Source organism: Apis mellifera, linkage group LG7, assembly GCF_003254395.2.
Source record: "Apis mellifera strain DH4 linkage group LG7, Amel_HAv3.1, whole genome shotgun sequence".
Taxonomy (NCBI): Eukaryota; Metazoa; Arthropoda; class Insecta; order Hymenoptera; family Apidae; genus Apis; species Apis mellifera.
The window spans coordinates 8,026,067-8,039,387 of NC_037644.1; the positions used below are offsets into that span (position 1 = coordinate 8,026,067).

At 26.0% G+C, this 13,321-nt stretch overlaps 1 protein-coding gene across 7 annotated transcripts in view; it reads right to left on the reverse strand.

The window, feature by feature from the left end:
• Positions 1-13,321, reverse strand: part of LOC100576528 — a 107,040-nt gene that overhangs the window by 8,487 nt on the left and 85,232 nt on the right. For 6 of the 7 annotated variants that reach the window (XM_026441995.1, XM_026441990.1, XM_026441996.1 and 3 more), the window contains one exon: positions 4,834-4,968. In XM_026441995.1, the coding sequence (XP_026297780.1) occupies positions 4,834-4,968 (135 nt within the window). The remainder of the gene's footprint in view (positions 1-4,833; positions 4,969-13,321) is intronic. The other variant, XM_026441991.1, reaches the window with a different exon arrangement.

A 13,321-nucleotide genomic window follows, 5' to 3' on the forward strand; every position in this document is an offset into this window, starting at 1 on the left:
AAAAGATACTTCTCTCTTTCTCCTTTCTCTACGATCTTTTTCTAATGTGTTCTTAAAGTCATTGAGATAGCGTTTGCTTCGAGTTTTATTATTAACCTCATCCAAGCTAATTTCAATATAAATCTTAAAGAAAATTAAATAAATTTTCGTTTAATTTCCCTTTAAAACAAAATTAAATAAAAATGGTTCTCGAATTATTTCGAGGAGAAAATGATTTTTGTTAATAATACGCACAATTGTGAAGAAATGAAAGAGATTAGAATCTAAATAGATCCTAAGGATAGGAATGAATAATTTAAAAATAGTTAAAATATTAAAAAAAACAAAAAGATACTTCTCTCTTTCTCCTTTCTCCACGATCTTTTTCTAATGTGTTCTCAAAGTCATCGAGATAGCGTTTGCTTGGAGTTTTATTATTAACTTGATTCAAGCTAAGTCAAATTTCAATATAAATCTTAAAGAAAATTAAATAAATTTTTGTTTAATTTCCCTTTAAATCAAAATTAAATAAAAATGGTTCTCGAATTATTTCGAGAAGAAAATGATTTTCGTTAATAATTTTTTAAAAATAATCGCCAAATAAAATATTCGTAGTATGATATTTTCGTAAATAATTATTCTGACATTTTAATGTGTTTGTTTTGGCGTCTAGATCCCCCTCAAAGATTTTCCACGAATATATTAACGTATCAGAAAAAAAAGAGCTCGAGGAACTTCTTTCTGCTCCGAACTTTACCATCGTGTAATAAACTATCGCAATTTTTTTCGCCTCGTTTGCAAGAACGAACTGTACACCATGCAATTTATTTTATTATTCTCGCGTCATTCAACGTGTTATCGCGTTTCACGGATGATATACTCAAAATATCGATGAAAAAAAATAAAAAAAAAAGAAAATACACGAGAAATGTATCGAAACGTATAATTTATATGATCGAAGTAATTGTGAATACTTGAATGATCCTTAATTCGATCCAAAAATCTTGTAATTTTTCATCATTTTTACGTAGAAAAATAATAATATCAAGAAAAAAGGATAAATCTTTTTCAATAATTAGAATAATTCCTTTGCCCGATCCTAGAAAAATTTTTATTTATCCTCGAATTAATTTAAAATTCCAATTTTAATTCATTTCAAAAGTCAATGCATGCAAATTGATTTTAAAATTATCACACATTCGAATACATATTAATCTTTCTAACATTGTTTCCCATTGTTAATAAATACGAGAACAATAGCGTCGAACCTTGGCCAAAGTTCAAGAGAAATCAATGGACGTCCGATATCAATGGTTGTCGATCTCTCCTATTCGTCAAATTTTTCTTTTTTCTTTTTTTTTAACTTCGTTTGGTACTTTTATTTCCTCGAGTATCGATCAGCCTCGTTAAAATTCTTCAGCCTCGAAGGTCGTTAATTTTTTTTTTCTTTTTTTTTTTATCTACAACGATCATAAATTATCTGCCTACCCACTTATAGAGGTAAATAGGATTTTCTATCTTACGATATAACGATTTGTATTATCGAGGGAATATCGAGGAGCATCAAAAAAAAAGAAAGAAAAGAAAAGGAACGAACTTATGTCTCGTCTCGCTTCGATGGATTTCATATTTTTCATACATTTATCATGCATGCGTATAACTTTGGCCTAATTGAACATTTGCTTTGCGAGGAACAATTTGTAGAGGATAAGATATTGAGAGAACATTGGTATGGGATGAAATGTGTATGATGCTGTAAGAAAATAATGAGACTAATTTTTTTTTACTTTTTTTCTTTCGAAGAATTCAATAGATCTGTATCGTTCAAAAGAGTGATCATTGAAAATCATTCACGTTTAATTTGATTGATATTGGATATGAAGCTTGGATCGAAATCTTATTTATTTAATAATGAAAGTTAAATATCTAAACTTTAATAATTCATATGAAAATAGAATATTGTAAATTTTAAAGGTTAAATCTTTAAATGTTACCAATAAACGTTTTGTAATATAGATTTAATGTATGTTCGTGGGTCAATTTTGAAGGATCGATTTTGGAGATGAAAATAAATATAAAAATGTCGCATTTATTTATCCTCTTTTCCAGGATATAATTTACAATTTACAATAATTTACTTTCCAACGAAATTAAAAATTTCTATTGATAAATCGATTCTTCAGTTTCATATCTTGGAATCTTTATTATTTTATAATAGCCTTTCTTTATTACTCTCAAATGCTTTCTTAACATTTTCTAAAAAATAAGTAAAAGTAAAAGAATGAATCTTTTAAAAAGAAATTAAAAAGAAACATTTAGATCATACATATCTTTCCATATTCAATAAATTCTTCAAACAAATAAACTTGTTTGTATATTTCTCATTAAGAAAGTATATCAATTCAAATTCAATAAAAATTTCTATTGATAAATCGATTCTTCAGTTTCATATCTTCGAATCTGTTATTTTATAATAGCCTTTCTTTATTATTCTCAAATGCTTTTTTAGCCTAATTTTCTAAAAAATAAGTAAAAATAAAAGAATGAATCTTTTAAAAAGAAATTAAAAAGAAACATTTAGATCATACATATGTTTCCATATTCAATAAATTCTTCAAACAAATAAACTTGTTTGTATATTTCTCATTAAGAAAGTATATCAATTCAAACTCAATATCTTTATATTTACATTTACTAATTATATACATTAATAAAGTACATATATATATATACATTAATATACTAATTATATACAAAAATTATATACATTAAAAAATAGATAAAATAAATAAAACAAATAACGTACAATATTTCTAAATCTTCTGAATAATATTGTAAAATAAATAAATTATACTGATATATAATAATACTTGGATGCTTATTATTATTATTAAACGAGGAATAATAAATGATGGACATTAATAAACGAAAGAGGAAATAAAAGGAAATACGATTGAAATGTAATAAGCCTGTTACATAATAGCTAGTTCAATTTTCATGCTAACGTATCACCTCGAGTGTACATATTATAGTAAGCCTGTGTACAAGTACACAGGTTGTATGCACAAATTGCGTAACAAATGAAACAAAAGATGTTTTTTTTTTTTCCTCTATTGTCTTGTGAATTCTTATGCGGCAAAGATCGTATCAGCCGTGGAAAAAATTACAATTATATATCGTGGATGTATATTATATTGTTAAAAAAAGCGAGACGCGTTTCACCATTGAGTTTATGCATGCAAAAAGTGTAATCTTCTTACTCTTGCGTTTGTTATCTATTAATACGTGATCGAAATTCTTGAACGATCTATCTTTTGTTTGATGATGGATGATGGATCGATTTATTCGAATTTAATTCGAATTTTTTTGCAAGAACCAGTAATAATAATATATTTTTTTTTATTTTATTTTATACAAACTGCAAATGAAATTATAATTGTAATGATAAAAATGCATATACTCTTGAAAAATTTATTAATCATACTTTTGTATATTAATTGAAGAAATTGAAGAATATTTTATTTATATATACTTTTGATATATTTTATATATATTATATTATATTATATTATATTATATTTTATTATATACTTTTGAGTATTTAAAGATACTGATTTAATTGATATATCTAATAAGAAAAATTATTTTGCATACAAATTTATTTCATATATACATCTCTCCATGACATGAAGAATATTTTATAATCCTTCCATAAATTTAAAATTGATGTATATTTGGAAATTATTTATTCTCTTAAATATTATATTTATTACAAATCTTCTTATTGTTTATACTTTCAGTTCATAAATTAATCAAATGTGACGTTAATTTAGCAGTAATTTAATCGACTCGTGAAAGTTTGAGGAATAAAGAGATTCTTGAACTCATGTAAATCAGAGAGAATGAAAGTGTACGACAGGGATAGACACAGGTATCTCTTAGGCAGATTTATTTAATGTTTTAAAAAAAATTTACTGAACATTTATTCTTCACCATTCGATGATTTCCATTCGAAGGATATTTTTTTCCAACAAGCATGAAGTGCATTGATATTTTCCAACATGGCGAGATGTAATATCTTCTTCCTCCGCCAAGTTTAGAATCGTATATAACGCAGTTTTGAAAGTAGTTTTATCAATGTCCTCGAAGCACGGAAAGCTTTCACGTCGCGTCCTATAGTGTGAAGTCGAAATGGAACGGATGAACTTTTACTTCTAGCTTTTCTCAAAGGGAAAACTTTCCCAGAATCTGATTTATATCGTTTAAAGAAAAATATGTGTGTGTATATATATATCTAACACAAGTTTGTTTTGGTATCAGCAAATTTTATTTGCCATTTCTCTCTCTCTCTTTTAAGAAGTTTTTTAAGGATTAAAAAATTAATGATATTTGTATAAAAGCGTAGTAAGATTAAGAAAAGACTTTTCTCTCTCTCTGAGAAAAATTGACTTTAAAAAGTTTTCGAGCTCATTCTTTTTTCACAATTGAATCAAATTCACAATTACTTCATCAACTCTGCAATTATAAAATACAAATCTTTCAATTGTGGTTAAATAAACGAGAAGAAGAAAAAAATTCGAATAAATAAATATTCACAAGGAAGGTGAAGTTAATTAAAACAAAAGTGACAAGAAATCTAACGTAATCTTGAAAGGTAATCTGAAAATACTTATACTTGATCCGAGCCACTGAATAAAATCAGTGATGCAGTTTCATCAAATTCTCCATCTTTGCAAACAAGAAAGAAACTCGGCTGTTTCGCGAAAAATAGGAAAAAAATTTTTTTTCTCCCCCTTCACCGCATCTTCGAATTTTTAAACGTATTTATCGGGGGGCGAGGAAAAAATTACCCACCTGTGTTGCGGGGGCGGCGTAGGCGTTCTCGACAGAGGGAAACTGGCCACTTCTCTCGTAACTGACAGCGATCGAATCGATCCGAATGTTTGGTCCGGGGATAAATTAGCACCGACACTTTGCACCATCCCGCTACTGAAACAGAGATCGATTCGCTGACGTCAATTAAATCTTTGAATTCTTTTCTTTTTAGAAATTAATTTTTCCTCGCTTCGCCTCTTCTTTTTTTTTTTCTCTCCCTTTAAGGGATTTTCTCAAGCAGTTTGTCTTTGTTCAAATGAGGATATTTATTCGAAGTAATAAAAAAAGGTAATTTGTTATTTATATAAATAAAAATTGCATTTTAAAAAAATTGCAAAAGTTGTCTTTTAGTATCTTTAAAAAGTGTGTTTGAAAAAAAATTGAAGCAGTGTAATCTGTTTACGTGAAAGATGGATGGATTAGAAAGATTTATGTAAATGAACTTTACCGTGCATTATGTAAACAAAGATGAGAATGATATGTAAGATATCTTTGTTACGTTTCGAAAGGTTAATTATATAAGTGTACGATAGAACAAGAAGAATATTGTATCGGGAAAAAAAGGTGAATGTATAATTTTAAGGTTAGAATATACAGTGATTTTTGAGATAAAAGAGAAGTAACAATTATTCGAGATTAAGTAAAACTTTGCTTGGTATTTTTGTATAAAATAATCTATAATTATTATAAAAAACGTACGTTGCATTTATTATTATTAAAGAAATTAAATAAATTTTCGTTTAATTTCCCTTTAAAACAAAATTAAATAAAAATGGTTCTTAAATAAAAATGATTTTTGTTAATAATACGCACAATTGTGAAGAAATGAAAGAGATTAGAATCTAAGTAGATTCTAAGGATAGGAATGAATAATTTAAAAATAGTTAAAATATTAAAAAAAACAAAAAGATACTTCTCTCTTTCTCCACGATCTTTTTCTAATGTGTTCTCAAAGTCATCGAGATAGCGTTTGCTTGGAGTTTTATTATTAACCTGATTCAAGCTAAGTCAAATATAAATCTTAAAGAAATTAAATAAATTTTCGTTTAATTTCCCTTTAAATAAAAATTAAATAAAAATGGTTCTCGAATTATTTCGAGGAGAAAATGATTTTTGTTAATAATACGCACAATTGTGAAGAAATGAAAGAGATTAGAATCTAAGTAGATCCGAAGGATAGGAATGAATAATTTAAAAATAGTTAAATTATTAAAAAAAAATAAAAAGATACTTCTCTCTTTCTCCTTTCTCCACGATCTTTTTCTAATGTGTTCTCAAAGTCATCGAGATAGCGTTTGCTTGGAGTTTTATTATTAACCTGATTCAAGCTAAGTCAAATCCAATATAAATCTTAAAGAAATTAAATAAATTTTCGTTTAATTTTCCTTTAAAACAAAATTAAATAAAAATGGTTCTCGAATTATTTCGAGAAGGAACTAATTTTTGTTAATAATTTTTTAAAAACGATCGCCAAGTAAAATATTCGCAGTATGATATTTTCGTAAATAATTATTCTGACATTTTAATGTGCTTGTTTTGGCGTCTAGATCCCCCCCAAAGATTTTCCACGAATATATTAACGTATCAGAAAAAAAAAAAGCTCGAGGAACTTCTTTCTGCTCCGAACTTTGCCATCGTGTAATAAACCATAGCAATTTTTTTCGCCTCGATTCGTATAATTTTAAGGTTAGAATACAGCGATTTAAGTAACAATTATTCGAGATTAAATAAAATTTACTTGGTATTTTTGTATAAAATAATCTATATAATAATTATTATAAAAAATGTACGTTGCATTTTGTGATTGGAAGATAATTTTAACAATTTTTTTTCCCCAAGTTAATCAAAGAAACACATTTTTACAAAAATTTACAAATGGGAACGTTGAAATAATGCGAGAGAAATTGTTTTGTACATGCATTTCCTTCGACACGTGTCAATTTCCCATTCAATTATTACTTTTAATTATCAGAATTTATTTTTCTCGCCACGTCCAATAGTTGCGTGACGACAATTTATAAGCAATTACATCCGTTTGCAACAATGTATTATTAATGTATCACAATTTCCAACGTCAATACGTTTATATGTGCATGCATTGGTAATGAGAGATTTAACAATAGAAGAAAAAATGGTATTATTGCTCCCTATAACAAAGACATTTGAACGAGTGATATAATATGCTTCTATTAATTGTTTAAAAAAATATATATATATGTTATATATTTACATTAGATATAATACAATTATCGCTATTATTGAATAATTTAATTTACAAAACAAAAATTTTTCATCTTGAGGAAATATATTATAAATAAGTTATTTAATATCTTAATTTTCAAATGTAAATTAAAAATTGTCAAAACTATACTAACAAAAAAAGAAAAATTCAAATTATTATTATTACAATTATTTAAATATTATAAATCAGATTTTAAATAGATTGAAGATATAAAAATTCCATAATTTATATTTTAGTAAAAATAATAGTTGTATTATATTAAAAAATAGGAAAATCTGTTAATATAATTTTCGTGTTAAATTAGGTGGAGCAATTTCACTTTAATAGAAAATGTCTAGAAAATTAAATTATTTGCATCAAAACTTTCGCTTGTTTAAACGTAACTTTGAAATGATGCAAATTTATATAATATATAAAATAATAATAATAATAATAAAATTTCATTCAAAAACAAAAATCTTCTTGCTATAAATTTTGATTATTTCATTCATAATTAATTTCCCAAAATTAAATAATTCGATTATTAACTCGAATTAATTCCATCCCCTTTAAAATCTTCAAGAAAAAAGAAAGAAAGAAAGAAAAATTTAAAAACAAAAATTTTCTTGCTATAAACTTTGATTATTTCATTCATAATTAATTTCCCAAAATTAAATAATTCGATCATTAACTCGAATTAATTTCATCCCCCTCAAAATCTTGAAGAAAAAGAAAGAAAGAAAAAAAAATTCAAAAATCTTCTTGCTATAAACTTTGATTATTTCATTCATAATTAATTTCCCAAAATTAAATAATTCGATTATTAACTCGAATTAATTTCATCCCTCTCAAAATCTTGAAGAAAAAGAAAGAAAGAAAGAAAAAAAAATTTAAAAATTCAAAAACAAAAATCTTACTCCCTTTGATTATTTCATCCATAATTAATTTCCCAAAATTAAATAAATCTTCGCTTAAAGAAAAAGAAAAGAAAGAAAGAAAAAAAAATTAAAAAATTCAAAAATCTTCTTGCTCCCTATTATAAACTTTGATTATTTCATCCATAATTAATTTCCCAAAATTAAATAATTCGATTATTAACTGGAATTAATCCCATCCCCCTCAAAATCTTCAAGAAAAAAGAAAGAAAAAAAAATTAAAAAATTCAAAAACAAAAATCTTCTTCCTCCTTATTATAAACTTTGATTACTTGATCCATAATTAATTTCATTCCCGTTCGAGAAGAAATTTTTCCCGAAATTATAAATAATTCGATTATCAACTCGAATTACTTCCATCCTCCTCAAAATCTTCAAGAAAAAAGAAAGAAAAAGAAATTAAAAAATTCAAAAACAAAAATCTTCTTCCTCCTTATTATAAACTTTGATTACTTCATCCATAATTAATTTCATTCCCGTTCGAGAAGAAATTTTTCCCGAAATTATAAATAATTCGATTATCAACTCGAATTACTTCCATCCCCCTCAAAATCTTCAAGAAAAAAGAAAGAAAAAAAAAAATTACCGTTCAATTACCGTTTCATTAAAATCAGCATTTTTCGAGCCACTTAAATCCCCCTGTGTAATGCACTCGTACATACATCCCCCCTCCCCACCCACGAATGCATCTGCTGAAAAACGAGAAAAACGAGCTCCCCGGAACCGTCTGGAAAAACAATGCAACGGCGGCGGCATCGGATCGATACGAGCGACAGGTACGAGATCCCCATAGCGATTACTCGAGACTGACTGGTTGGACGCTCGAGGAGGAGGAATATGGTTATCGATATATTACAGGGCAAAACCCGACCATTTCGAGATGCTGAGCGATGAATTATTCAGGACGAGGTGGCAATGGTAGGATGTCGAAGTTGTGCAGCCGACAAACCGCCTCCTCCCTTCTTTCTCCCCCCCATCCTGTTAAAATGTATTTTCTCTATGGCGGATCGGCCAAGTTTCCGCATCGTGAACCGCCACTACCGTTATATCGCGTATATATATATATATATATATATATATAATCCTGATAATGATGTATCGATTAGGAGGAGTTCATTAACGAAACTTTTAATTGCGAAAAGATTGCCTTCTTTGCGGCGGCTCGGTTAAAGTGGAGGAAAGAAGAAGAAAAAAAAGAAATAGGAAATTCTTTGATGTAGGAGATCGTTGAGGATGAAAATATAAAAATATGAAGGAATATTCTTTTAAAGTAGTTTATCGATTTTTTTTTTTGGAATATTAAGATTTGGATAAAAATGTTAATATATTTTGAGAGGAAATATATCGAGATATATTAATTCCAAAAGGATGTATAAATATAAGCTTGGTAAAAGATAAATATGTACGAATATTGTTCTTGGCTCTGGGTGTAAATATGTGTAGCGGGGATTGTATACAGAAACACGCAATATCAATAATGATTCATTTATCGAAACCGAAATCTTGCAAACAAAATATAAACTTTATAAACAAATATTGGCACAGCACAGTATATAATTATCCATTTTGTAATTTATGCCGTGGTACGATAAAATTTACAACTTTGGCTCTCCACTTGATATAATAATTTCGCAATCGTAAAGAATTAATGATATTAAGATAGAAAAAAGATTAGAAGAAACTTTTGATTCGTGCAATAAACGAATTTGAATCGACTTTTTTCTTTTTATATCTATTTATAAGAGAATTTTAATTATTTATTTTTAAATAATTTTAAAAAATGAAGAACATAAAGAGAGAAAGAAAAAATAAAAATGAAATGCACAGAAATTTTTCTTTTTTTTTTTTTTATAATAATTTTTTCTTTGATCCTTTCCCTAGGGTGCTATAAATAGCCGATAAAACACGTAATATTATTTTTATCCTAGCTATTTACATGCAACATATTACTATACGAGTTGCTTCGATTGAATCAATAACCTTGAGAGAGGTCAATCAATTATAAAAACAAGAAAACGTATTTCTCGTGCTTGATATATTATATTAATGGTATACAAAAAAAAATTTATAATACTCTCAAGAAAAATGGTTTAACACGTAATAACGATCGATACGATAAATGGATACGTATTTTCTTTATCGAGCTTTAAATATTTCATTCCATAATCGTTTAACAGTTGCTTAAACATAACGTGAGAAAGTGTAGTGAAAAGAAGTCGTAAAGATCATTTTTTTATAACAAAGTATTTAAATCACGAATGTAAGTATTCTCTAAAAATTATATATAAAATATATTGAATTTAAATAAATTCGAAAATTTTTTCATTGTTCAAATTAAGTAACTAATTATTACTGATTTGTCAATTGAAAATTTAAATACAGACAGATTTTTAATTATATAAATTATTTTCAAAATATTTACAATGTATTTCGTAAATAAAACTTGATTGAAACTAAAAATTAATAAAATATAATTATAGTTTCGTGATATTATATAAATGAACGAAAATCTTATACAGTGGAAATTTTATTTTCATAAAGGGAGATTTTAGATAAATATAATTTTACTTAAAAAAAGAATCTAGAAGAAAAGAGTCATAAAATTGAAGTTATTTATTTATATCATAAAATTTTTTCCAATAACACGATAACAATGACGAACGTACACGAGTTTATATTTAAATTATAAGAGAATGGATATTGCAAGTGATACTGTGCACATCATACGTTGTATACTCCTACCTAAAGTCCGGACATTAACCTCATTGAACACTCGTGGGCGGAAATCGATAAAAGATAAAAAAATTATAAGCATAACTTGGAGAGACGGTTATAATTTTACGGGTGAAGTAAAATTTTTTAGAGAATTGTACGTCCAAAATGTAAAATTGATTAATTATTAATAATACAAAATAATGGGATTCTTAATTTGAATTTTTGAATATGTTATGGAAATTTCGAACAAACTTTTTTTCGACTTTTGAATTATTTATTTTGAGATTTAATATCAATGTAATCTTTTTATCGTGATGGATATTTCATAATTTTTATAAATAATAATTACAATATTATCTTCGACGAGTTTTTTTTACATAGATATATATTTTTGGAAACTAATAAGAAATTTTAAATAAAGTTGCGGGATTAACCTCGCATTATAATACAATCAATTTTGTTGATTAGAATTTCAAATAAAATTATTTGAATTTCAAATAAAAGCATCAAAAGTCACGCATTGAGTTAAATCAAAGAGTGTGTTGAATTTTAAGAAAAATATATAACAAAGACGACGATAAAAAAAAAAGACAGGTATAAATCAAAATCAAATTTTTACTTCATTGAAATAACCATCTTTGTTTTTTATTAGCCTCTAAAGAAATTTTCAATACATCAATTTTTATTTTTTTTTACTTAATCCTTAATACACCACAAACATTTATTACAAGCGGTTAATTTCATAATATTTACATCATACTACAAAATATTACTGGCTTTCAAATTCTCTAAACCACGATGACAAGATACATTATATTTACTTATATAATTTTGAAATAACAAAATTTGATAATTCCTTATGAAAACATTATCTTTGGATTATTTAAATTTTATCCTTCGCGAGAAATTATCAAATTTTATTATTTATAAAATTATGTGATACAAGCATCTTGTCATCACGGTTTTTTATAAACAAATTTCAATAATTTTATAATTTTATTATACATATATCATAGAATAAAATAAATGGTAACACTACGCTATGTACATTGTGTATATTCTTTGAAATTAAATCTACAACAAGATAAGGGTATAACATGTCAATATACTTTTCACATTGAATGCAAGTACTGAATATAACCCATATGAAGAATAAATGTAACAGGGAGGCGTATTTTTAGCAAGAATGACCTTTACACGGGATTATATTTCGATTCGCATTTCTATTAAAATATAAATGACACTCTTGCCAGTATTCCCGTTCGAAACAAAACATTAAAATTTAATCGATCTGTGTCTATTTGAAATCTCATTACGAAACTTCGTGTTTTATGGCTGTATTCGTTACATAAGGGAACGTACAGTTTATAATTCCATTATGGCGTGTATCGTTAACTCTTTCGATATCAAAATATCTTTCGAGAATCAAAATGTATCTTATTAGGATAAAAATTCGATTCGAAAATTCGCAAACAATCTGTTTCTCCTTTAAATTAATTTTTTTTAATTTTCATTTCGTGCGAAAAATTTCGAAATATTGACGAATAGATATATTATACTTTTATTCTTATGTTGTTTTTTAGAATTTCGAAGCTTTTTCTTCGATAAAAGAAACCAGATTATAATATTTTTCTGCGTTTCATAAAAAATAAAAGTAAATAAAAAATCAATTTGCAGAAATATAATGTATTTACTTTATTATTTAATTTCATATTTAAAAAAAAAAGGAAAAAGAATTGAATATTGAAAATTGAAAAAATTGTATTCTTTTATAAGAAATTTTCAATCGTATTTTTACACAAAATACAAATATTCATAATTGCAAATTAATTATGTATTATAATCATATATATAGACAGAGTTGTTTCACTCTATTTTTCATCTTGCTTAATCTAAACTTAAATTATTTAAATAAATAAGTTTCAAATTTTTGTGCATTAACTTCTATGGTTATTTTGAAAGATATCCTATTTCCATATAAATAATAATTGCATAAATATTTTTGATCTTGAAATTATTTATTATAAATTATAAAATCGAAATGAACGACAACAAGAAAATTTATATTATTTTTCTCAAAATTTAAAAACACATTTTCACGTATAAAATTTTAATTGCACGATCAGTGTGTGTGCAGAGAAATGAATAAATTTGCAAGAGAAATTTGTTCCAAACATTTTTCGAAAAAAAACTGAATTCGAAATATCCATGTCCATCTTTCAAATTAAAAAACAAAAAAAACAAGACGCGATTATTTTTTAAATTGAGAAAATTCGATGGGAGGTATATTATTTTGGATCAAAGCTTGGTTTAAAACGGATCTAAAAATATAATCGAGATACGGCAAAACGATATTTATCAAGGAGAAAAGAAAACAGTGGCTAAAGTACATGTTTACGTAGTCTGGCGGCAGTCTGTAGTCGGGAGATAGGGAAATTAAGATGATTACTACGCGAAAATGATTATGACTCTTGATCACAAGGAGTTAAGGTTAAGCAAGTAAGGTTTCTTTTTTTTCATTGAGATAAGAAAAATGATCTTATTTTGATCCCCCATTATTCTTAAATTAAATTTCGTCATTTAAAAGTGTAACTAA